Raw genomic sequence first — 27,151 nt, forward strand, 5'->3', positions numbered from 1 at the left:
TTTGTCAGCCACTAAAATAATACTAATACAATGCTAATACAGGAACTAAAACATATTTTTAATTAATTGTCCTTGGAATTGTTTGCTCTGAAGTCCAGACAACTAAGCACCTAAATAACAATTATTATGTAAAAAACAAAAATCAATTATATATATTTGCAGATTTAGTAGTTTAATAATAAAATTTTTGCTATTTAACTAAAAATAATTAATAATTTTCCCGGAATCTTTTTTTTTTTTAAATTAAAAGAAAGGTGGCTGTATTCTTTTTCTTTTTGTGTAATTGTTTTTGGGTCAGATCTTTCTTCATAGCGTTCTTAATTTTAAGATAGTTTATAAAGAATTTTTTGTTTTTATCTGTGGCATCTTTGGTTTCCATTTAACATGATAAGAAATTTTAATGAATAAAAGTTTTGCTGGTATGAAAAGGAATTTTTCTTGCAGTGAAGTAGAAAAAAGTTCAAAAACAGGGAGCTGTACAAAAGTACACAATCACATAAAAGTCAGCGTGCAGGAATCACATATATAAATGTGGTGTATGGTGGTGCAACAACTGCACATTATGTTCCCACACAGGGCTCACCCTCATGCCCCACCCTCTACACATCCACTGTCAATGTTAAACGGTCGATGCAAAGCAGCTCATCTGTGTTAGTACGTGGGTCAGAGGTTCTTCAGGGCAAATCATCGCAACAGCTGAGAGGAAATAGCAAGGAAGGAACTTTTCCAGACAGAGAAATCACCACCCTGACCTCCTAGAAATCAGGCACTGATTCTTGCCCATGCAGTAATATAAATTAGATTCCTGATGATGCAAACGGGATAAAGTATTTAAAAGTACTTTTCCCATTAAATATGCTTTTTTTGTGTGTTGCGAAGCTGTGAGAAGTAACGAGATCAGCAGTAAGCTGCAGAGACACCTCTTCTACGCTTGTCTCAGCGGTCCCAGAATCATTACCAGCGCCAGCGCGGTGCACCGCCTTATCTAGTATAGCAACTGAACTGATACAGTGACAGCCACTCCTCCAGGACACACACGCACACACACACACACACACACACACACACACACACACACACACACACACACACACACACACACACACACACACACACACACACACAAGCATGCCATACTCATAGTGCTCACCAATCTACAGTAGTTCTCCTCATGGGTCCCTTTCAATAAGGCAGCTCTCTGCAGCCTGTGTGGTGGCATGATAACCACACACACACACACACACACACACACACACACACACACACACACACACACACACACACACACACACACACACACACACACACACACACACACACACACACACACACACACATGATCTTAAATGTTTATGCTCAGATAATGAAATATTATATGACATCTGAGCTTCTCTAAGCCTGTGATAAAGTCAGGAGAGGGCAGTCCAGGCTTTCTGTTGCAATTTAAACACAGGCGTAGGCACACACACACACACACACACACACACACACACACACACACACACACACACACACACACACACACACACACACACACACACACGTAGAGTATACATATATGCCCACGTGCGTTCTGTCATTTCATTGGAAATCATCGACGAACCCCACATGCCTTTGATTTGTGACCTCAGTTGATGTAGTCGCACAGGCCCACAGTCATTTAAAATTACTGCTCAGGTGGGAACCGTGGATGTGGAACTAGTGTGTGTGTGTGTGTGTGTGTGTGTGTGTGTGTGTGTGTGTGTGTGTGTGTGCGTGTGTGTGTGCGTGTGCGTGCGTGTGTGTATGTGTGTGTGAGGTGGGTTCATTTGACTTCATTCATTTTAGTGGCTGAAAATGGAGGCCACAGTCGTTGGACTTACCTCGAGAAAACTTCAGAGTGTTCTCACATTAACGCTCCGGACCTCAAACACACACCCACGCACACACATGCTCACACACACTCACACCAAGTCCATCTGCTATTTAAACTCCAGTAGAACCCAGTAAAGTTAAGATTCATTTTTATGTAGTTGGCTCTTTTGCTGTCCAAGTTCAAGACTCAGTGCTGCTATGTACGTTTGCACGTGGTTAAGTGACTATAAGTGGTCTAAATGGGAAAAACGGATTTCCTCTCAATTCAAAATTTCTTTCTCTCGACTTCCACCTCAATAATTCTTTTAATTTTTTTTATCTTTCATTCACATTTTATCCTTCCTGTGTCCTTGACTGTCTTCTTCCTCCTCTCTTTTGTCTGTGTTTGAAATGATGTAGGCTGTTTCATGATGTTTATGGAGATGGAAGAGCTTTTTATTCTTTGTTTTAGCTTTTTTTTTTTTTTGTTTTAGTGCAAAAACTCTTCAGTGGCAAATAAGTAAATAAGTCACAAAGATTCAATTGCAACAGACAAATAAATTATATTAGAAGTATGAATTCTTTGTGATAATCCCATTAAAGTCATTTAAGGTTTGCATAAAGAAGGAGGTTTTAATTCTGCTCTTTAAACCTTGAGATAATTTGAAATCCAATGACGAACTATTATCTTTTACAATAAGTTTATTAATTTACACCTGCCCATATGTACTGTTGCCTGGCAACATCAGCTTTAAGCAGCTGAAGTAGGATTAGCGCCGGAAAGACAGATGTTCCAAAGAATACATATAATGGCTGGTGTGAGGTCAGGCTAAAAAGAATAAAGCAGTAATGTGTAATTTTGCTAGTTTTGAAAAATAAATTAGCTATTTTTAAGGGCAATAATCTAATCCATCAAATTCCATTTTGATAAGCCCATTCTAAATTCTTCTTATTGGACAGATGAATACACCTAAGACAATAAACGGTTTTCTGTGACCCAGATTTACTGTGTAATACTTTACTTTTCAGGATTACCACTGTTCTGTTTGTACCCTCTTACCTGTGACTGCGACTCATCACCTCATGCAGTAGCTCTCCGGCTCAGGCTTTTGCTTTACGACACATTTTATTAAAACACAATTTGGCGATTACATGAACGCAAAAGTTTAGTGTGGTTCATGTATGGTAAATTGCTGTCATAATTTCTTTAATGGGGGATTTTTACAGTGTCTGCTTTTACATATTGGCCGTGTTGTGTGTTACATGCGTGCATGTGTGTGTGTGACCGTGGACAGGTCCTATATGGAAGCAATTACTGGCAGCGAGGGCCCTCAGACACCCACAGTGCCTCTCACTCTGGGCCAAACGGAATGTAACTCCCTCCCCCTCTACCCTTTCTCTTTCTGTCTCTCCATTTCTCTGTCTTTCTCCCTTTTGTCTTTTTGTACTACCTCTTTCATTCTGTACCTCTCTCTTTCTCTCTCTCTTTCTCTCTGTGGACTAAATTACTTTCGTATGAGCCACAACAAAGGGGCAAGGTGAAACCCCTTTCTCTTTCTCTTTTTTTAAAATTTTTTTTTTTAATGGGAACAAAAACTCTGGACATATTTTAATTCACATCACACATTTCCAATTTGCACAAACAAGCCCTGAAAGTACTGGCGCTAATTAGACTAAACCTTATGTGCATACATGCGTGTGTGCATGCGTGTGTGTGTGTGTGTATGCTTACATGCTTGCATGAAAAGAAAGTCCATCTCCAGTTGCATTACTGTAACCCCTTTGCGTACTGAGCTGGTTAGTTATTATGCGCAGCCGGAACAGTGTCGGATATGATTTTTTGGGGGGTCCCTGCATCATGCGGTTTGGGCAGTGGCAAGCTGCTACGGTGGCCGTTATCGCCCACATACACCACGTGAATGTGGACAATTCGCTCGCTTTCTCAGGATGTCCTAATATGGAATTTAATGCTTTGAAACAGCAGAAGAAATTGAATTAGCGTTAAAGTATCCACTGGAAAAAACCAAAACAAAACCCAGAGGTAATCTGGCATTGAGCAGTGACAGGATTGCAGTTGTCAGGGTTTGGCAAACCGTTGTCATCCCCACTCTTGTTACAGTAAAGAAACGCTCAATGGAGGAACACTGTCGGCCCTGCCAGTGGTTTTTCTCTCTTCGTCTGTGGGAAGTGAGAAGCTGGTATTTGCCATGTGTATTTCCCTCCAAACTGACTCTAAATGAGATGAATAAGTTCAGACTAAATTGGCAGCTTGCATCCAAAGTGATTATTCCTCCCTTAATGTCTCTTCATTGGAATGGGGGAAGACTTGGCCTAAATGGGAACACCACAGGGCGTGGCAAGGCGGTCTTTTTCAACACAAAGAAGTGTTGAGTGATGGCAGCCAGAGTTTACTTGTCAAGGTTTTTAAACACACGCACATGCAACATTCTCTTGTGCAAAACCCCGTCATCTTTGAACAGTTCATCTCTCGCTCCGCGCTCATCCAAAGTTGGCCCGTGACAGGCGTTCGCATTCCCTTCCCATGAGTCTTAGCGTCAGCCAGTCAGCAGAAGGACCCCAGATTGTGCTGGCTGCATCGCCGCCTGTCTCGTTTGGGAACGTGCCTCGGCCCTCCGTTTCTGTAACCTTGGTTTGCCCCCTCTGTTTGTGAATTCCTGCCGCTCCAGTAGGACCACACTGTCCCCAGCAAAATGCTTTCTGGCAGCAGGCAGCTGGACAGACCGGTGGGAAAGTGAAGCGAAGGCTCAGATTGTCTTTCAGGCAAATAAATAAAGCATGATTGTGGTGTTTCACCTTAAAGTCATTCACAGACAAATATTAGGGTTACACATCTCAGAGGGGGGAGTGTGTTTCTCATTCTATAACATGCTGCAAGATGTGAAGCAGTGACATTTGATGGCGAATATGCTTCAGATACACATTATTACCAGTTGAGGACAAGATAAAAATCACCAGCTTTGTCATTGTTTTGTTCTGACACGATCCTGGTTGTGGTCGGTGATTTAAGTTGAGCCAAGAGTCATGATTGGTTAGTCCTAGAAGAGGTTTGGATAGGTGTGTTTTGGAGCATCGGATTTCAAGCTGTGGCGGTGTTCTGTGTCAGCCAACACCCAGACTCCGGAGTGTTTAGTTTTCACTGCTAGTTCTGCTGTCTAAGGTATTTCATGGGTTTGGGTAATTTAGAATTACGTTCCTCCTTCTCTGTCTTTCACTCAGAGTTTTGTTTAAAGTCACTGTTATTTGCGGTGCGTCGCAGGATAGTTTGTGGTTTTCGGACCGGCTGTATTATTCCAGTATTAAGTATCTAGTCTTTCACCATAATATTATAAGAGGCTTCCTTGGCTTAAAATATCAGATATCATGAAATTACATAAACATTAGCATCCTCCCAGTTTCCCAGTTTCAGGGTTCCCTTTCAATGGGATTACAGTTTGAAGGTTAAATAGCCTGCTGTGTATTTTGATGTTGCTTCATCCAAAGGCTGTGATTCATTTCTAAACATCATTAGAGTGGATAACCAGAAAATTCATCATCATCCTTTTGGATATTTGATTATCAGGTAAATATTTTATGAAATATCTGCTGGATTTGCTGCTTTTCACAGATTTATAATTACATCCCGCTTCAAAGCAGTGATGTACTGTATTGTAATTTTCAGTGTTTGTGTGTTTGTCCGTTCGTCCGTCCGTTCATTAGTCCACCAAATATCTTTGCAACCATTGTAGATAGAAAGATGAAACAAAAAGCAGATTACTTGGGTGGCAAAGGGGATGAAAATGAGATGATGACCTTGACCTTGAGAAAACTAGGTCAATGTCAAATTTCAACTTTTGTACACTCAGGAACTGGGTAGGATAGAAAGACGATGGAGAAGGCCAGTTTGAGTAAGACCATAGATCTATGGTCTGATCTATGGTCAAAGCTAGTGCATAGCTTTGACCTACCCTGAAAGGTCAAAGCTATGCACTAGTCAGGTACTATTTTCAGGGTACCCTGACCTACCCTTCACGGGATGTTGCAGTCTCTGGCTGCCTTGGTTCGTGTATTATATTTAAAATTGTCTTGTTTCTAAACAAAGAATAAACATGTTGTATTCTTGGAAACTATATTTCACTCAATGATAGATCAGTTAGAAGCAGATATAAATAGGCTACATCAGTAGATTACCAAACAGTGGCTTGTTTATTTTCGACCAGCTCCTCCTCTGCTCTCCTGTGTATCCGTCTGCCCACATCCACGCCTGTCTATCTGTTTTCCTGACGGTCCACTGTGTCACAGCGCTACTAATGGCCATTGCTGAGCCAGCCACTTTCTAAATGACACCCTCCTCCGCTCGATACAGCTGCCCTGCAGTTACACACTCACTCCTCTTCCTTTTTCTCTCCCCCACCTCCAGTTTCCAGCACGACACGGTGGCTTTACCACCCTCTTGTGAAAAAAAAAAAGCACTTTCTTGTGAAATTCTCCTCAATATTTTCCACTCAACACATGACGAAAAGATCTCATCTCATCCGATACTCATGCACTTTGATGCATCGCGTATGAGCGGCTGACTGACTAACTGGACATCTCCCTGCTGATAGCAGCGCCTTCACCACCAGGATGATTCATTCATTGATCATTCATTCCTCCGTTTATTTCTCCATCTTCGCATCGCATCCTTTTTCTCTCCTTTTTATCGTGTTTATCTTGTTGTATGTGTGTGTATTTATTGTGTTGTGTACGTGTTAGCAGGAGAGGTTGGAGGAGGAAGTTTCCTCTTTTGGAATATGAGCTAAAGACATGTGGAAGTCAAATTTATTTTTGGCCTTATTACAGCATCCCTGGCAGACAGAATCTTGAAAAAACAAAAAAACAAAAAATTACTTTCGCTCTCTGTAAATATCATGTCTGTATATCTCAAGTGCCACAATTATTTAATGTATACCAGATTACCCTCAAAAGACAACTGTACCACTTCAACTATCATCTTTCCTCTGCAGTTCGTTGGACCCTACATATTCGCCTACCTGCCTTCTAAAGTTTATTGGTTAATCAGGAGCTTCCAACATCCTAAAACGTGGTGGTGGCAACATTTTGGCACTGGCAGCTCATAACTGGATTGCTGTAATTATTCACCGAGAGAGTGATGCCTTCCAGGGGCAGAAGATTGATTGGCTTTGATAAGCGACTTAGTGTAATCTGTCTTTGACCAGGGCTTCTGTCCAAATTGGCAGGAATAATAAAAAGAGGAAGTAACTTTTAAAAAGAGAGGAGAAATTAGCTAGAAAATGAAGACGAAGGTGGGTGGACAAAGGGAAGAAAGAAAGATTGAGGTGTATCATGTGCCCTGTCTCCGGTTGGCTGCTGTCGCCACACAGAAACTATCCATCTGCAAACATCAGCGACGGGACAAGCTTTGTGATTACAGTTGAGCAAGACTCCCCAGTTAAATAAAGCCATTAAAACCCTAAAGAACAACACCTCTTATTGCCAGCATTATTTCCTACTTAGTTCAAAGTGTTAGTTTTCCAAGCACATTCAGGGTTTTTTTTTAATATGCCTTTGCTTGTTTTGTCAGCCAGACCAACGCGATCCTCCAATGTCTCATTTTCTACGACTAAAGTGTGTCTTCAGTTAATCCTCCAGTGTAAGCATGGCAGAACTTAAAAGGCTCTTATTAGGCTGTTGTGTCCCACAGGTTGGCTAGATATAAACTCGTGACACACTCACAGTGCCCATACGCACCCCAGAGACCCCTCTTTGTGTTAATTAAAGGAGTCTCAACTGCAATTAGCAGGCTTTACAATTGGCGTACCCATGGATAGACACATACATGAAGGCACGGACAAACACACATACACGGAAACCGACACATCCAAACTGTGAGAGTATTTATGGCCCCGCAAACACTCTTTACAGTGGCCCCAGTATCACTATTTCATTTCACTGTAGGTTTAGAGGACCAGATTGTGTCTGCTGGTGGTCATTTTAAGCAGCAGCAGAAATGGAAGTTAAATAATGCAAAAAATTAATCTTCTCTTTCATTGAAAGACAGACTTCTTCATTAAATAATATAAAGATCTGGAAGGACTGGATGCAGAAACCCTAAATGCTTCGAGAATAAATCACATCAGAGGAAAATGGTTTGGTTTCTTTTTTCCTTTTCACAATATTTCCAACGTTTGTGTTGAATGTAATTCAGGTTTTAACACTAAATTTCTACAAAGGACTATATAAAGAAGAGAGCTGCTATTACAAGAAATATGACTCTGAGAAGGTCATTCATTACAAAAGGTTAGATGCGAGCAGCGTAACTGTAGAAATAATATCTAAGAAATCTTTATTATGTTTTATTATGTCAGCAACAATTCTATTTATCTCTCTTATCCTGCAAATGGAAGCAGAACATACATGTAAACATATCTCGTAGCAGATTGTCTATATTTAAACCAGTTGTTGATTCTTCGGTGAACTGTCCCATAAGATTTTATCCCTTCTCTGATATACAGAGGGACTATTAGAGAGCCTTAATCCCTCCAACTACTTTCATTACACTGCTCAACCCCACAAATTGAGTGGCTGTGTTCCCTCCCTGTTAGACCTAAACATAGATCCGGGGCCCGTAGTGACCAAATGGCCCATCCTCCCTTCTCCTTATGTACCGAATTAGACCAGCGCTGTCCTGGTGTGATCCAGCCTTGCCCACAGGAAATCAACGCCGGGTGGGACCTAAGTGAAAGAAGGCCCACTTTGGCACATCTTAGACGGGGAGATGGTGGCAAGAACAAGCCTCCCACCCGGAGAGAGAGAGAGAAAAAACCCCATGCATATACAAATATTCACACAGACACACGGTTGTGAATCCTTATTTGCTGATGATCACAAACTCAGTGTTGCTGTCAACCCTGTGGCAATGCAGCTTAGCCACTCCTCTCCCGTATTTACTTATTTATTGGCAGGGATGGCTGCAATGACAGGGCCACTCACTCTCAGAAAGCCTCCCAGGCTCGGCAACGTCCCTTCAAGCACTAGTGTAAAATTTTTAAGAGCCCCAGGCCTGGTTTGATGATTTTGACGAGAGTTAGAGTGTAGTCGACTTGTCGGGTGCATTCAGGGGGCTAACTGTTCTAATGCGTTTACCCGTTTGTCTCATGAGTGTGTCTCAAAGCGAAGCGAAGTGTCATTTAATAATTTAGCCACTGGTTTCGTCCCCCCCACCCTCGCATCCATCCATCCATCCATCCATCCATCTATCCATCCAGCCATTCACAGCCCTTTATGTCTCGCCTCTGGGAATGCGCCGGCCATCCCCTCTGCCTCTTGGGGAGTAATAGAACAACCGGAGACAGGTGACAGAAACTGGCGTGTTGGCGTGTGAGGACAAAGTGAGAAAGATCGACTGCGAGAGAAAGAGAGGCAGACAGCAAAGCGAACATAAACGCTCCCAAACAGGCAGGAGTTAAAGGAGCTTGAGGTGATTTATGAGTGACTACAAGATAATGAACAGCAGACACTTTTTTTAATCTAATTTTTTTTTACAAGGCGGCTTCATTACACACAGCCTCATATCAATTCTGTCATTAAGTCTGTCTAGTGTGTCTTATGTGTTAACGCAATGCAACACAGACATGCAAACTGGAATGCATGCCCATGCCTGTCTCTCTCACACACGTACGTACACACAAAGACATGCATACACACACACACACACAGAGACAGACACACACACGCACACACACACACACACACACACACACACACACACACACACACACACACACACACACACACGGACAGGCTTCTGGCATCTGTGCATGCCAGATGTGGGCAGGAGATCGTTCGCTCTCTTTATTAGGTTCTTGTTCTCCGTGGAAGAGGTTCTAAGGCGTAAGCAGGAACTCAAAGGCTGCACGTCAACGATCATAATAATCTAATAATGTAACTTGGCCATGTGTAAGAATACGTGTTAACATACACGAGCTTTCAGCAAACGCTCCCAATGCCGGTGGCCTATATACTTTAATATGACTTGATGTTCACTTAACCCCCTACCCCCCCACCCCCACTCCCTTCATGTAATTGAAACCTGATGGCAGAATAATAATAGTTTCTTCAAATTTTTCTTTTTTATTTCTGCATTTACTGAGCTGATTTCTGTCTGACCTGCAGAAAAATATTGCCTTAAAAGGTGTTTTTTTGGGAGGGGGTGTATTGTGAGAAATAAAACATATTATACGCTTGACTTCCTGCTTGTGTTCTCTTGAATCAGGGAGGTGAAAAAAGATGCTGGGTGAATATGCTGGGAGTGAGATTTAAATACATTAAAAAAAATTTTTTTTTCTTATATCTTAATCCAAAACTTTTGTTTAGCCTCTTTGTTAAGTTGTTTTTGCAGCCACAGGAATTGTGGGTTTTTTCTTTTTTCTTTTTTTTGGGGTGTGTGCGGGGGGTGTCGGAGAGAACACAAGTGTTTGTGTGTTTGTCGTGTTGTTAGCGGTTATGTTCCTTGTCATGTGTGTGCCAAAAATAAGGAGTCTTTTGGCTAATTTATCCCACATGGTTTTTATTCCCACCTCCCTCTTAGCTCAGTATTTTCTTTTTTCATCAAGACAATTCAAATAGTTCCTTTGGACCACTGGTCTTTGTTTTTATTTTATTTTATTTTATTTTATTTTTTTAAGGTGATTGAATTGTCTTCTGACATACAAATATTAAACAGCAAATGACTTCCCCTTTACTCACAAAGACAAACTGGTATAATAGAGGATTTCAGGAAGATGCACAGCCATGACCCCCTTCAAACACAGACACAAGAATTAGATGAAGTCTTACTTGTGGGATTGTTTCTCTAGCCATTTATTTGTCCTCTATAGGCAAGATGGAAATCACAAGGGTAAGAATTTTCACTTATTCCACCTCAACTTATAAATTGTTTTGAATAAGACATCTATTTACTTGTACTAAATTTTTCTATGATAATTTGAATGTACTTAAATATCTTAACTGTCACAGTTTGGATGTGAGGAAGTTTGAGGAAGTTTCAGATTTAAAACTGGTTTTGGAAAAGGACCAACCCCTTGGGAAGGTTCTCCTGACGTAAAGCCATTATTTTTGGACATGCACATCACAAAATCTTTAGCAGGACAATTTCTTTACAATAACAGCCACAGGTCAGTATTTTGGGCCTCACTGCTGACACACTCCAAATTGTATTCTGGCCACAGAATAATACATATTCCGTCTGGCTAAACAGACTTAGGACAGAATCTTGGGTCAAACATCCTGGACTCTGTGCGCCTGTGAATAGCGCTGTAGCTACATAAATGTAGCGTGTCATTTTGGAAAGAAAAGAGAGTCCTCTGAACACAATCCAATCAGCCATTATATTGCCTGCCACAACTGAGGTTTATGGAAATGTCATTTTTAGAGAAAGGCTTGTCAATCATTAATCCTACATGGGAGCATAAACACTTCTAGGAATGGGGACCTCTAAAGACACACAATAAAAGTTTTTGAGCAACATGAGGACTCTATTTAACCCACAATGCACCACTCTCTACTAACTGGTAAGACCAGCACTCTTTCCCTTCTGACAAAATAAAGAAAGATCTCTAATTTGGGAATATATTTGCATAGATATGAAACTCATCTCGACTAAAAAAAACCATATGATTAAATCAAATCATAACAACTGACATTACCCTTAATTTTAAAAGGGTTTTAGTGAGAGGAGGTAGTCTGTTCAGTGTCATAGGTAGAAGGAAGCTAAACGGGGTAAGGATATATATTAGTGAGGTCAGAAAGAAAAAAATGTTTGAGTGAAAGAAGAGGAGTAAAAACAGAATAATGAGAAACGGGAAGTTTGCAAAGAGAACGACTTTGTCAAACTCTCAGCGCTGGTTTTGGTGGAGATTGGGTCAGTGGTGGTGGTGGTTGTGGTGGTGGAAGAAGGGGAGGGTGGGGGGGGGGGTTTCAGTGTTCCGGATGGGCAGGCAGTCTTCTCTCAGGGGGTGAGGGGGGCATGCGGGGCTGTCAGGGAGCCTGGCAGGTAGAGACACAGCGCCCTGTGACTTGGGGGGAGCACGGGTCAGTGAGAGAGGACAGGAGCTATGGGATGGAAGCCACGGAGGGGTGAGGTGGAGGCCTGTCTGATGAGGTGAGAAGAGAAAGAATGGAAAGGGAGGGAGACGTGAGGGAAGTAAATGAGGGTGGATGAAGAGAAGGGCCAGAGAGGATTAGAAGAGAATTATCCAAGTGTGAGTGTGGATGAGTGTGAAGTTAGCAGAGGAAATAAGAGGGGGGAAAAAAAGGACAAGGATGGTCTCAGGGTGCTCGGATATACAGTACATGCCTGTGAAACGCCCTGAAAACACTCCAGTTTGTGAGCAAGTCATGGAACTTAACTTTACTCCTTTACGTGCTTAGTCTCCTCTTTTGTTCTGCTTTTCGTCTCTTTCTGTATTTTTATGCTTCATATTCAATCATGTCCCCTCCTGAAGCACACCTATGCTGAGGTTTGACAAAGTCTGTAAGCAAGCGCGTAGAATGGGGGTGTAGCACTTAATGATGCTGAGAAGCTAACTGATGCTGCAGACTACATCAGAATGTAATTTTCTCAGGCGTGTTTCTTCTGCTTTGTTTAACAATTGCCACTCAAGTCGGATCGGAACCAATTTGAAGATGCTCATGTGAACTTCTTCTGTATCATCCCATTGGATGCAGATACATTGTGGAAGTACAGGTTTTTTGGGGGGTTTTTTGCTGTTGAACTTACGTTTAATTTGATATTAAAGGAAGGGTGCTTCTGTTATGATTGGATCATCCGGTCTTCTGAATATAATGGCGTAAAAGCCGTGTTAACCTTGGGTCCTCCCAGACATTTTTGGCACAGTTTGTGGCGTCCACATTGAATGGAAAGCCAAGGTATCCGAGGACGGTTAAAGGATATGGTGCTGTCATTGTTTGCTTCACACTATGAAAGCTGTAACAATAAATATTCTCAATAGTTTTTATGATATAGATCAACAGGCTGCACAAACATCTTTGCTACAGTTGTAATATTGGGAAAGCAAAAGCACCGATGAGCCAATTTTTACAGTTGCCAAACTGAAACTTTGCTGTTATAAATTTTTATTTTATTTTATTTTTTTAGAAAACAAATGTCTTTTTTATTTAAATTTTGACTCACCTTGGTTTTTAAACAAACTTCTTTTTTTTTGACATTCAGTTTGTTTGTGTGTAATGTGGAAAATGCACACTGTCAAATTAACTTTGGGACATTTGTGTTATAATAATCTAATAAAAGACAAATGCTCTTGTACAGTTAGGTGAACCGAACACAGATAAGGTAAATTACCAGAGCCCAGTAACTTGCTGCAGGATTTCCTACCAGAACAACAGTCTGATCAGCTCAGTGCATGTGGGGTCACAGGTGTTACTGCGTAGTGAATGTGTGTGTCTATATGTACGTGCTTGTGTTCCGACCTCATGATTGGAGTCTTCCCCTCTAGGAAAAACTAAACTCACACATTGAGCACTTGATACATAACATATGTCATTAGGTTCTGAATTGCCAAATAAGCATTAGCACATTGAACCCTTAGCTATTAACCTCCTCAGCACTCTGCGCGACCACAAGTAAATCATATATAACTCATAAGACTCAACAAAGACACTCCGCTGGTGTGTTGTCTCTGTTTGTTTGCCACAAAGGTGTTCTTGTTAGTGGAGGCCAGACTGCAGCCGTCAGTGACACAGACAATCATGTGGCTGTCAGTCGTTTCCTTAGGACCCTTTGGTGCCCTCGTCTGTGTTTCAGTATGTCCGCCTCCTTGTCTCCGTCTTCAGAAGTTATCACAAGTGAAGGGCTGTTCCTGCATGTGTCATATGATTTCTTGTGGCCCTGTAGTGGTAGCAGAACAGTGACAGTTCTATCCCTGTGCCATCTGATTGACACGCAGCTTCTTGTCACATGCACACACACACACACACACACACACACACACACACACACACACACACACACACACACACACACACACACACACACACACACACACACACACACACACACACACACACACACAAAGCCTGCTAGAATGTGTGCGAGTATCCTTGTATGGCCATAAATCGGGTCACCGGCAGTACCAGCCCTCAGCCATGTGCTTCTACTGATTTATTTTACAAAGAACTGCACTCACTCCTTTGGAAATACAATTTTGAACAGGGTTAAGCTATGGCTATCATTGTTTTGGTCTGTTTATTTGAAAATATTTGACAAAGAATATTCCATCTCTCTCTTGGTGAAAGTTTGGATTCCAAAACCAACCGACAGAGTGAACGAACACCTGTAGCTCCTGAGATGAACGACTGTTCTCTCACCGGGTTCTAGAAGCCTCCTCCTTTAACTAAGAGACACTCATCAGCCTTTTTCTGCTCGCCGTAACCATTTATGTCAACGGTCGATAATTACGCCACTGTGCAAATTATGTTGTTCCACTTTCCTCTTCCTCTGCCCTCTACTTCTATCTTTCCATTTGCCCTTATTTTAGCGTGTAAAAGGCCAATTTGAGTTTTGCTTCAGTTGGGATTTCATTCTGCGAAAAATTAGTGCACTCCCACAAGAAAAGAGAAAAATAACACCACAAAGTCAAGCATAGCGTTTGTGACATGTTAATGCATATATACAAAGATCATTAAACCTCTTCTTCTGTCTCATCCTCAGTTTTCTTAGAGCAAAGTACTTCTCAAGACAGAGGAAAGGAGAATTGGTTCTCTCGAGACTTCTGTAAAAATCCCAGTGCTGTCGCACTCACAGTCTGGGCTATTTGAGCTATTAGATGTCAGGCATCGCTGAGTGGTTTGATGGTTATAATAATACAGGCTTAGAAATGGAAGGGGAAACATATTTGTGGCTTATAGTCAAAAGAAAACAAGTGAATCTCACTTTTACTCAATGTATTTCTTTAAGCCTGACATGCTCTTCAGGTATTAAGCATTTGTTGTTATTATTATTATTATTATTATTATTATTATTATTATTATTATTATTATTATTATTATTATTATTATTATTATTATTATTATTATTATTATTATTACTATTTTAATCATCATTATTAATATTTTTTCAAATTTCAGCTTGGCACTAGTGCAGGTGGATTGAACTTTATACTGTATATCATTTAAAACATGTAACACTCATTCACTGAAAAATACTATACCACATAATGGTTTGTAAATCACAGTGCGTATAAAGTTGAGATTGCCATTCATTTAGAGTCACTTTTCACAGTTTGGTTTTACTGAACTAATTGCATTCCACAATTAAATATTGACCAAGTTTTGATACCTGTGACGAATTAAAAAGAAAGAAAGGCGTTGCAATGAAACACGCTTGTTAATTTTCCTATCTTAAATAAGACTTTTTTTTGTGTTGCATATCTATTGTGGGTAAAAACAAATTAAAATATGTATGGTGTAGCTTCCTCTAGGAAAAAAAATTGGCATGGACTATGAACATATTACATTTGATCATTTTAGTCAGTCCTCCGGTGTAGATTCTGGGATTGCGGGCTTTGTTTTGTGACTTTTGCCGATCCCTTTCTTACTGCTCGTGTTATGTTGCGCTGGTGAGCGAGCGCTGAGTCGCTGGGGAGCGAGGATGCTGTGGCAGAGCTTTAACCTCATGCGTACGCCTGTATTGATCCACACAAGCCTCAGTGACTGTTGCTACAGAGCTGCCTGCACTCTGTCAAACAGGGTTCCCCCTGCCAACGGTCAGCGGCAGCTAAGGAGGACTACAACCCATCGCACACCAGTATCCCCACCCCCCACCCCCATCAGCTACTACTGCCACCAGTCCTGCCCTCTCCTCCCACCTCACCCAAACGCCCTCATCCCCAATCCCCTTTTTCTTTCCCTCTTTTTTGACCTCACTTTTCCTCTAATGAGTTGCAACACTGATAACGAGGCTGATGATCTTCCATTGATTCGGCTATCACTTGCTTGTCTGGTAATTGATCCGTAGCTGAGCCTCTAGTTAATTATATGGGCTTCGACATGGACCCCTGCCCTGGAGGGAATTCTCAAGTCCTGCACAATAATAGTTTTAATAAAGGAGCCTGAGAATCTCCTTCATCCTTTTTTCCCCCCTCTTCTTCCTGCTTCCCAGCATTTTTCATCTGTCAATTTCCCTTCCCTTCCCTGTGCACTTCCTCCATCTCCATATTTTTACGACGGTGTCTTCTGTTAGTTTTCTGTTTTTGCTGCGATTTCCATTGACGGGAGAGTCGTGGGAAGAGGAGATAGAAGAAGATGTGCATGTAGAGGAGCGATATGAGCAGTGTCCACTCCTCAAATATCAGCCGTTAAACAGGCAGGTCAGAAGCCGAGCCACCAGCTTTACGTTGTACACTGAGTGCCACTCGACAAACCCACAGCCTTACACATTTATAGACGTTAGAGAATGAGCGACAGAAGAAAGGCAAAAAGGAACCGTGTCTGCTAAATTGTCTCTTAATATAATTAGCCCAAACCTCGTGCATTACCATTTCAACAAGTTGTTAAAAGCGGAGTGTGCAGGAGGTGACACATTATGCCTTTTATGACAAGTGGCTTTTGATAAGGCACACGCCGCTGTGTGAAAGATGTGTGAAGAAAGGCATGGAGAGGGAAGAGGGAGGTAGTTGGAAAAAAAGAAAGACTGTCTAAGGTTAAGAGATCCAGAAGTGGAGAAAAACATCACAAGATACAAAAGCAAGAGGATTAAGATGTTGTGATGGTAGGAGAAGAGGAGTGAAGATGTAAATTGACTTTGAGACAGACGGTTTACTTCCCTCTCAGCGAGCGGAAACCTCTACATAACAGTAATGACCAGTGTGATAATCACAGCAAAGGTTAATTGTATGCTGCCATTAGTACACCGTACAAAAGGCTTTTAACAGACCAGCCCAACACCTGTCTGCAGCAATTGAGCACCAAATTTGAAGTGAATACGTAACAAAATCCACTTAATGCAGAACTTCCCTCGCTGTCCCTTTCTCTTTTGTTCCACGGTGGCAGGAAAGATCACAGTGACATCTCCCTCTCGCCACCTGGTCTGTCATTTCTCTAATGATTGGGGGGGGGGCATGGGGTGGCGAAGAGGAGGTGGGACATATGAAGGCAGGAGGAGGAGGGGGAGGAGGCGGAGGAGGAGGAGGAGGAGGAGGAGGGGGATGTCTTCATTGTTTGAGATGTCTTCTATGCTGTGTCAAAGGAAGCATAGATCTACTTCCTCTTCTTTTCTTTTTTTTTTAGTTTTATCCCCCTGTGCGTCTTTCTCTCCGCGTCTGCCTCCCTTTACTCCTCCATCCCTCATGTTATTCCCATACCTTTGCTGCTGTGGGGACCAATTTGGCTAAAATGGAACCTCTTCCTCATTTTTTTCTTAATTAAAATCTAAGAGCCTCCACGGGTGGGGAGGTTCCTGTGTGTGTGTGTGTGTGTGTGTGTGTGTATGTGTGTGTGTGTGTGTGTGCGCGCGCGTGTGTGTGTTCATATGCATGCTGGTGGCAGACTGCCTGAGTTCCATTAGTCTTTCATTAGCGTGGGTGAAAATCAAACAAAGGCACCAGATTTTTTTGGGGGGGGGATTTTTTTTTAGATTTTACAAGTGTACTGATATTTAATTCAATTTTTGTATATTTTTGTTTGACAGATCAGAAAAAGAACCGCTAGAAATAGAAATACGTATAGTTGCTTTCCTGGTAGAAACAATCCAGATTTTTCCATCTTTCAAAACAAAGAAAATATTAGATGAGGTCAAAACCTGTGCTATTTACTGAGCAGTGTGTGTGCGCGCGTGTGTGTGTGTGTGTGTGTGTGTGTGTGTGTGTGTGTGTGTGTGTGTGTGTGTGTGTGTGTGTGTGTGTGTGTGTGTGGTCCCTTGAGGTAACTAAGTTGCTCTGAGACATGCCGGCCACTCGTAGCACAAATGGTAATAAGGTAGGGGGACATCCCCTCCCACCCCCTCCCACCCACCCTCACCCCCCTTTGCATGCTCTGTGATACCGTTTGCCCCCACCTTTGCATAGGAGGGGTGGGCGTGTGTGTGTGTGTGTGTGTGTGTGTGTGTGTGTGTGTGTGTGTGTGTGTGTGTGTGTGTGTGTGTGTGTGTGTGTGTGTGTGAGGAAGTGTGCAGAGCGTGTGTGTGTGAGGAAGTGTGCAGAGCGATGTCATTGAACATCTCAGAGTGGAGCGGCACAGTTGACTTACTTTAGCCTGCACCGGCCTGACACACACACAGACACACACACACACACACATCACAAACACAACACACACACACACACACACTGAGGCACACAGAGAGCCACCGTCTCGCTCACTCTCACTCATCCTGTCTCAAATGCTCTCACACACAAACGCACACACAGACACACACACACACACACACACACACACACAGACACACACACACACACACACGAAGGCTTGAGCGCTCAGCTCAGTTCCTCAGCGGCTGCAGTAGAGTACAGAGGAGTCAGAGAGAGAGAGAGAGAGAGAGGGAGAGAGAGGGAGGGAGGGAGGGAGAGAAGAAAAGAGAGAGGACAGGCAGCACGGAGCGGACGTCGAGAGAGGGACACGATCACAGAGAGGGAGAGAGAAAGGGAGAGCGAGAGAGAGGGAAAGAGAAAGAGAGAGAGTGTGTGTGAGAGAGAGGGAGAGAGCGGAGCGGGAGGCAGGGAGAGCTGGATAGCTGGTGGCTCACTCCCACACCTCATCTTCACTTTGCTGGGACAGGCACAGAATTGATGGTAAGAGACACTCGTGTATTTTATTGGCTCAGCTCTTTGCTTTATAAGGAGCTTTTCATGGGACTTTTTTGTATATAGAATTTTTTTTTTTTTTTTTTTACTTTTTAGCATTTTTTAACACAGATTTTGTCTGCATGGAGTTCATGTTTTCTGTCAAAGGTTTATTTATGGGTTATTTTTTTGCTTTTTCTTTTGTAGTTAACATTTAATTCTCTAAGAATAACTCACTCTGATAACATAGTATTAATGTGGGTGTCAGAGATTTTTTTTTTTTTTACAATGACGTGTGCATGTGTTAAGTTTTGGTCATGCTGATGTTCCCCAGTTTGTACAACTTTTTGTTCCTATTTTTTTGAATCTTTCTGTCATATCAGACTGATGTTTGTCTGTGTCTGAATGTTTGTCTGCATGCACCCAGGTAAAAGTGTGTTTAAATGTTTTTGATCAGTCAGTACCAAAATTGACTGACAGATGGATTAAAGCAAAAAAAAAATAAAAAATCTGTCAACATCATGCATCAATCCTTCATATTTCCCACAACACCTTCTTTTTTCCATCTCACCTTCTCATCGGCCCCCTCCTCATCTCCATCATTCTCCTCATCCGTCCTCACTTCCAGTGTTCTGCTCATCTTGCCCTGTCCAAGACGAGGCCCCTGAGGAAATTCACTGTAAAACCCTTTTTCTCTCTCTTCTTGAGAATTAACTCCACTCACACTCCTCCGCCACCAGGCCTGCCAAGAAACCTCACACACATCTACTCCTTCAACTCCCCTCTCACTGTTTTCCTCCTGCTCGAGAAGCAGAACCAGCACTAGATGAAAAAAGGCAACAAGACCCCAGAAGAACCCACCTTCATTGACTTTTTTTTCCTTCTCTCCTCCTTCACACTCCCACATCCCTCCTGCCCTCCCTCTCTTTCTCTCACTCTCTCTGTCTAAGTCCAAGGAGGCAGAGTTGGATGTGAGAGGCAGCGAATGCGACACAGTCCCACAAGAGCCCAGCACAGACCCGGAGTCGCCCAGGCCACCTCCAGATAAGGCTAACGGACTCATCAGCTCTGCTGGCGTTGGCGCGAGCATCCCCCCCGGAAGCCACAGTAGCAGCAGCACCAGCAGCAGAAGTGGTCTGGGTGGCATTAGCATCGTTAGCAGCAGCGCTGAGGGAGCAGGCGAGAGCTCCATGCAGTTCAGCACCAGACCGCCTAGTGCTGAGCAGCCGGGCTTCATGGGGACATGGCAGCAGCAGAGCACTGATAGCAACCTCCTCTACAGAATGTCCCAGCAGGTACGACCACTACGCCTCTCCATCGCTCTCTCCTTTCCCCTCTGTCCATATTTTCAGTCTCCATTCAAGGACCCACTCTTAACTTTTTTTTTCACCTCACTTTAGTTGTGTCTTCAGATGTTTGTAGTTGTGTTTCATACTTCCTCTTGGTTTGATTGTGAAAAAGTGTGTGTGTGTGTGTGTGTGTGTGTGTGTGTGTGTGTGTGTGTGTGTGTGTGTGTGTGTGTGTGTGTGTGTGTGTGTGTGTGATGAGGGGCTAGGAGGGTGGTGGTGTGATATTTCAAATTTAGGCTCCCTCCTCAAATTATTCTACATATTTTTGAAACCTTTTTTTGACCACATTTGGAGTGTATCAGATTCCACGCTGTTGTGTGAATGTTTTTATGTTCCTGTTGTGCACACACCGTGCCTGACAGTGTTTCCATTTAAACGTCCTTTGTGTTTTTCTTATGATTTAATTAAATCGATCATTTGCTGCTATTCAAAATAACTAAAAATAGCTTATCAATTCTTATTGTTAAAAAACAACAACATACCACCACAGGTTAATGAACAATTTAAAGTAATTAATTTGTCCCATATATAATACAGTACTAGCTCAGTCTTTGTCACAATTCGTTACATGCATGCTCTAGAGTTCGTAATTGGTTTCTGTGACGTGTGGACTTTACAATCACGCAATAGTGGTGTTTTGGTAACCCCGGTGCTGATAGAGATCCGTGAAGGTTCACCCCTCGGGGACCGGCTAATTGACCTCATGCGGCCGAAGCAGGAAGCCCCTCGAGCGGCTGCAGGACAGCAGAGGAGCCTCGCATGAACGCAGACTCGTCTGGAAAAGTAATGATGAGCCTGCACCGGCCGACAGAAACCTGAATTTCCTTCCGACATCGCTCCCGCCCGCTAACATGAATGTCACACCAAATTTCTCTCTAGTTTAGTGGGGGTTTTTTTTTTTATTGTTAGAATATTCTTCTCAAGTGGCTCCAGTTACTTTTAAAGGGGTGAGGGTGAGCGGGGTTGTGGTTTGGTCGGAAGTGTCAGGTAAGGAGATTGAAGAGGAGTGAGAGTCGAGTTTGGTGTGTGTGTGTGTGTGTGTGTGTGTGTGTGTGTGTGAGTGTGTGTGTGTGTGTGTGTGTGTGTGTGTGCGTGCGTGCGTGCGTGCGCGCGTTTACGTAAAGGGGAGAGAGCAATGACAGAGGATGGTTGTTAGGTTGCAGTTAATCATAGCGAGGTTCCGCAGCCTCCCCGTACCATCCACACGCTGTTACGCACACGCTACCGCGCGTCTTTGCGCAACAGCCTCACGGCGGCTCTGCGTTCTAAACGATGAGAAACTTATTCTGTCACCTCGGCGGTATTTACGACCCGTGTTGTCGAAATCCCAGAGGTCCAATCGCGGATGTGAAACTGATGTGTTGAGACTTTAACATATCCCGATGTAACTTTGGGGAATACCCCCCTCCCTTCCTTTTGTGTGTGTGTGTGTGTGTGTGTGTTTCACGAAGCCTACATTAAACGTCATATTTTGAACGCAATAACCACATCTCAAAAACTTTTCAGGCAGAATCGTGTTGTTGTTTTTTTTTTTTAACAAAGTCTAGTCCTTAAAAAAAAAATTCCCGAGGAGACGAGTCGGGTGCGTCAGAGAGGAGAGCGCTCCTCCTGCGCCCTCCCGGTGTGGAGCAGGTGGATGGGCCTGTGCGCTCAGCATCTGCTGGGACCCCACGTTTGCATCCCCACTCCTTTTTTTTTTTTTTACAAATGCGGACTGTTGTTTCAATATAATCAGCTGTGGGATTCGCTGTTATTTATCCTTCCTCGCACCACTTAGAAGACATATTCCCATGTTTAATAGCCATGACATAAATTCTCCGAAGGAAGCCCGTTCCTTGACAGACTCGCCTTCTTGGAATCTAACCGATAATGACTTTGTGTTTGCCGAGGCTGGCACACCCAGGGGTTTTGGAGAAGAGAAATGCGTTATGGGCTCGTGTTTCGAAATCTCTCCACTCTTCTCCCCTTTAAAGATCAAGTAGGTGACACGAGGGATGCGGTATTTTATCGCTGTTAGGCCAAATTATATTTCCATGATCGATAGACACGCAACATCTCTGCGCAGCGCGTCCTGGACAGACGCGGTTGTGGTGAGGTGGAGGATACCGCCAAGCCAAAACGTTAGGTAATACTTTTAACATCCCGTGTAAACCACACACATAAAGCAGTACCGCAGAAATTACAAAAAATTAGATCGCCCTCTAAGATGATGCAGATAATTTTCTGCTTGAATTTGCGTAAATAGCTGACGTATGGTCAAATTCGCGCGTAATCATCTGTGAGCAGGAAAAGTAAAGAATTAAATAATCAAACTATGAATCAAGGCAGCTCATATTCATTTTTTTTCTTCTTTCAACTCCTTGCGGTGTTTTGTGTCAGGCCGTTAAAACCAGCACCTGTCTCCTCCTCCAGCGTGAAGAAAACCTCAAAAAAAAAGAAGAAAAAAGGAGATGGGAATTTAAAAACCAATGCCCCAAAAAAGTTAGCGATTTTTTTTTTTAAAGTTGACTCCTGTATCGACTGTCTGTTATTTTGCAGATAGAAATCGGAATTATTCCAGAATTTATAAATTAATGTCACCTATTTCTACATTTAGACAAAGAAACATTCGCCTCAAAATTAATTGGTTAGGGGCGATGCTGATAGAATTTGGAAAAACAGATGTAAATAAAGGTGAATTGAAAATGTTCTCTCTAATGTTTTATTAACTTTGTGGTGTTAGGAATGCAAGTTGATGATATTTATTTATACAATTCTCCAAACTAACGAAATTAACAACAGTGTTGTGAACGACTGTAATTAAATAATTTACTCCTTTCACAAAAGGCCTTCGTGGTGCTGTTAATCGTTTGGAAACTTTATTTCTGAGGAATATGGCAGCAAATTCACATCTTCCGTAATCCACCTAAGTGTCAAAGGAAAACAACACGAGCAGCGTGTAATTCCAGTGAAATCAATGACGTGGATTTGATACTGCCTATTTTCAAAGCTTACCAGTTTTTAGAAATCAGTGCGCATTTTACAAAAAGAAAAAAAAAAAAACGCAAGAGGGAACTTTCATAATTGTTTTTATGGAGCAAAAAAATGCAAACATTAATTAGAAGTTGAATTATTTCCCAGACATTACACAGTGATGCTATTCAGAGCCTTAATTGACCCGCTGCTGTACATGCATTGCTATGAATATCGACCCCTTACAAGTTAAAAACCCCGGAGTTAAGTGATACTACGAGCTTAATTGCTTCATCAGGAATAATACCTCCACAATACAGCAGCCGGAGGCCGCGTCTTTATTTTTTCTTGATATTTTCGTCTCTGCTTGGAGTCGGAGGAATGTGGGAAAAGGTTAGGAAAAGCTCGTAAACCTCCACCTGAGGATCTGACGCTGCCACCCAGGCTTACATCAGACCTCAGAGTAAAAAAAAAAAAAAAGGGAAATAAATCAGTGTATGTCTCCAGTCTTAAACTACCTCTAAAATAGCCTCTTCCTTTTCTTTTTGCAAGGGTGCTGTAACGCGGCTTCCTTTGAAGTGCGACAGGTCGACTATGGGCCGAGACCTGGAAGAGGTACAGTGTCATTACAGCTTCTGTCTGCTCTCAGTGCTGCTGCTGCATCCCACACCGAGGCTCCTGTCAGATCGATACGAGGGCTTATCATGTGTACACTTGGAAGGGAAACAAAACAATAATAATAATAGTAGTAATAATAATAATAATACTAACAACAACAAAAACAACAACAATAATAATAATAATCTGATTTTTTTTCCCCTCTTAAATTTGGCTTGTATTTTCTGTTTTTATTTTTTCAATTTAAAAACTAACATCACCCAAAAGCATGCAGCAGTTTCATATTTTTTCTTTTGTTATTAATTCATTAAATTTCTACGAAGTGTGTATGTGTGTGTGTGTGTATGTGTGTATGTATGTGTGTATGTATGTGCATATATATATATATATATATATATATATATATATATATATATATATATATATATATATATATATATATATATATATATTCCCCTTAAATATTTTAACTCTATATCTTGTTTTTATTTAATTTATTTTTTCAAACTATTCAGTATCTAGTGTAAATAAAATACACCCCTTCTGCATAACTTTAATATTTTCTAATGTTTCATGTTTTGACAACTTCCCAACCACTGCTTGATTTTCTCATCCACATATATATGGCGAATGCAGGGCAGCCTGTTCAATCTTATCTCTGCATGGTAAATCTCGAGCAGTGTACACTGGTAGCTTTCAGGGCATCATGACAGATATATTTGTGTAATAACATGCTCTGCTTTGTTTTGTCTGACTGAAGAAATGAGGTTGATATTATCCTCTCAAGTGCGGATCACACAACGGACTAATCTGCCCATTAACACACTGATGCGCTTAGAGTGGCGAGTGTGTGTGCATATGTTGTTTTACACAGTGGGGTACAGGCGTGTTGCATGTTGCATATGGGGTGCATATGCATCGCTTCGTACCACTATGTGGGACAGGAAGGCAGTGATTTGATGCATATGTGTAGAATTATCTACAGTCGGTGAATGTGTGTTGTTACACTCGACTGTTATTATTTCCACGTCTGTCTTTGATGGGTCGCTGCACACAGGGCATATGGATGCCTATACGGACATGTATCTGGTGTCAAGTGTGAATGTGTGTGTGCACTCTGACACTGTTTATGCATGTGCATGTGTGCGTTAAGGCATTTGGGTCTGTGCTTTTGCCATTTATTTTTCTGAGTGGGTGGCTAAATACTCATATGCTAGTTGTGTGCGTGTGTGCATGAGAGAGAGAGAGCGAGTGTGTAGTTTTGTGGGTGTGTGTCCTCTCCCTGTGAGTGTGTGTGTTTCTGTGTGTTGGCTCTGGCTCCATATGTGTGTGGGTGCGAGGTGAAGTGTCTCTTGGCTGGCCTTGGCTGGAGAGCTGGAGGAGAGCAGAGGTGAAAGAGGAGATTTGCAGAAAAGACACGCACCAGTTCCCCCATTACTACTTTTTCTTTTTCTTCTACTACGTCTCTGCCTCTCACTGCTTCTTCTTCTCTCACTCGCTTTTCCTCCCTCTTCTTATTCCCCACACCCCAGCACACCTTTTCTCTCTTTTCTTTTTCGGCTTTTCCACCCAAAGGTTTATCTCCGCCGCTGTTTCTCCACGTGATAAATCAAATTGTTTTATGGCGAAGCTGTTCCTTTATAGAAAGGACCCCAAAGATAAAACATGTGTTAACGGAGGACCCCTGTTTTTGCTGCACACGTTCAATGTATCTCGGGGTTTACCGCTAAATAATACGCAAGGACTGGCATCAGACGAATGATTCGGGAATGAGCGGAAGCGATAGCCAGTCTGGTCTCGCACCTGATTGGAGGAGGCTCAAAGCTGCTGCTACACCTGAACAAATCCCACCAATAGCACCTGTCTCTAGCTGTCACTCTGCAATTGGCTCTTGTACTCCTTGCTGCAACTATTTAAATTCTACTGGCTAGTTTAGAAGGTGCCAGATAAGTGAAAAGGCCACTGTGCATTTGGGAAGTGAATATCTCTCTTTTGCATATACACCGATGATGATGAGGATGATGATGATGATGATGATGATGATGATGATGATGATGATGATGGTATTGGTGATGATGATGAGTGGGTTTCCTGATGGTAGCATTATTTCTGCAGGAGAAACCACTAAAATGAGATAGAAACAGTGGGAAGGTGTCCGTAGTTACTTTTGCATTTACTGTGTGTATGTGTGTGTGTGTGTGTGTGTGTGTGTGTGTGTGTGTGTGTGTGTGTGTGTGTGTGTGTACGTGCATGCAATATTAAGGGCATCTAGTTTGATGGCGTAAGACGATGTATAAAGTCCCATTCATGCTGTGGTCCCCATCTTATTTACTCAGGAACCAACCAGGGAGATGTGACGTCTGTAACATTTTTACTTGCTTTCTCCATTTCACTGCTTGCATCACCAAGCATATACTTTTATTTTCAGATCCATTCATGAAATTTCTTTCCATTTTATGTCACTTAATTAAAGGTGGTTTGCATTAATATATTATTATGCGATAAAATTGGCATCCATCATTTTAGTTCGGTCGCTTTTCTGGAGACTGCAGGGAAAAATCTGCGAGCACAACTCTTCACACAGACACCTTTCGCTCTCCTTTCATTGCCCCGCCATCACTAGCTTTTCAAAAATAAATAAAAATGTACTCTCATCTTTATATGAAATGCATGATTTTGCCAAAAAAATATATATATGAAAAATATATTCCACCCCTCACATTGCCATGATCATGTGTGTCCTGGGTCATGCAGTAACCTCTGTAGATGCACAGTAATGCCCTGCAGGACCAGCGTTACGGTTAAGCACCGACCCTGACTCTGTGTGTGAGACCCGGGGCAACTAGCAATCAATAAGCATCATGTGAGCATCACTCACGGGTTCTATGTCAGCTGTTTTCTGTTTTTCCTGAGGAGACGGCCGCCTCACTGCCATGGTGAATGCCCAGATAATGGGAAGAATACACAACGCAGATACACCATCATGGAAGTTTAAAGGCCGACTTCATCGTATGTCTCTCGGGGGGAGGGGGGTGTGTTAGTGCAGGGTGTGTGTGTGTGTGTGTGTGTGTGTGTGTGTGTGTGTGTGTGTGTGTGTGTGTGTGTGTGTGTGTGTGTGTGTGTGAAGGAATGCTCGAAATGCAAAACCATCTGTTCTACTCTTATCAAAGGGCTGAGTGCTGAAATCTACTATAGCTGAGTCTTTCCCATGGACCTGTCTTTGTCCTGTGTGGGCATGTGTACGCAAGCGGAAAGAAATACAATTTTTCTTTCCTCTCGTTGTTCTTTATTTACTCTTCTTGTGCACATCGCTTCTGAAAAACAAATCAATAAAGCGACCGGGAATCTCAACACGTAACATTTAAGGGAATCGTGTGTTTTAGGCCTTTACGTGGCCCGATAAAGAGCTTTGATTGGTGGTGATCAGCGTGGCAGCTGAATACGTGCGAGTCGAGTGTGTGGCATGCGATTGGTCCGTCGTCGTTTTGAGGAAATAACATGCACAAAAAAAGAGAAGAAATACGAGTAATTTATTCTGAATTTTACACATTTTTATCATGTTTTATATTTTTCATTCATGCCCATACCCCTGAAGTAAGATTCATT

The 27,151-nt window shown here is 42.3% G+C and overlaps 1 protein-coding gene across 5 annotated transcripts in view; it reads left to right on the plus strand.

Annotated features, from left to right (window-relative positions):
* Positions 1-27,151, plus strand: part of bnc2 (basonuclin zinc finger protein 2) — a 151,661-nt gene that overhangs the window by 43,381 nt on the left and 81,129 nt on the right. For 2 of the 5 annotated variants that reach the window (XM_068321581.1, XM_068321585.1), the window contains exons 2-3: positions 19,577-19,921; positions 23,480-23,542. In XM_068321581.1, the coding sequence (XP_068177682.1) occupies positions 19,577-19,921; positions 23,480-23,542 (408 nt within the window). Of the gene's footprint in view, positions 1-18,412; positions 18,636-19,576; positions 19,922-20,663; positions 20,759-23,479; positions 23,543-27,151 lie in introns of those variants that run through there. The other 3 variants (XM_068321582.1, XM_068321583.1, XM_068321584.1) reach the window with 3 other exon arrangements.

This window comes from Antennarius striatus, chromosome 8, assembly GCF_040054535.1.
Source record: "Antennarius striatus isolate MH-2024 chromosome 8, ASM4005453v1, whole genome shotgun sequence".
Lineage (NCBI taxonomy): Eukaryota > Metazoa > Chordata > Actinopteri > Lophiiformes > Antennariidae > Antennarius > Antennarius striatus.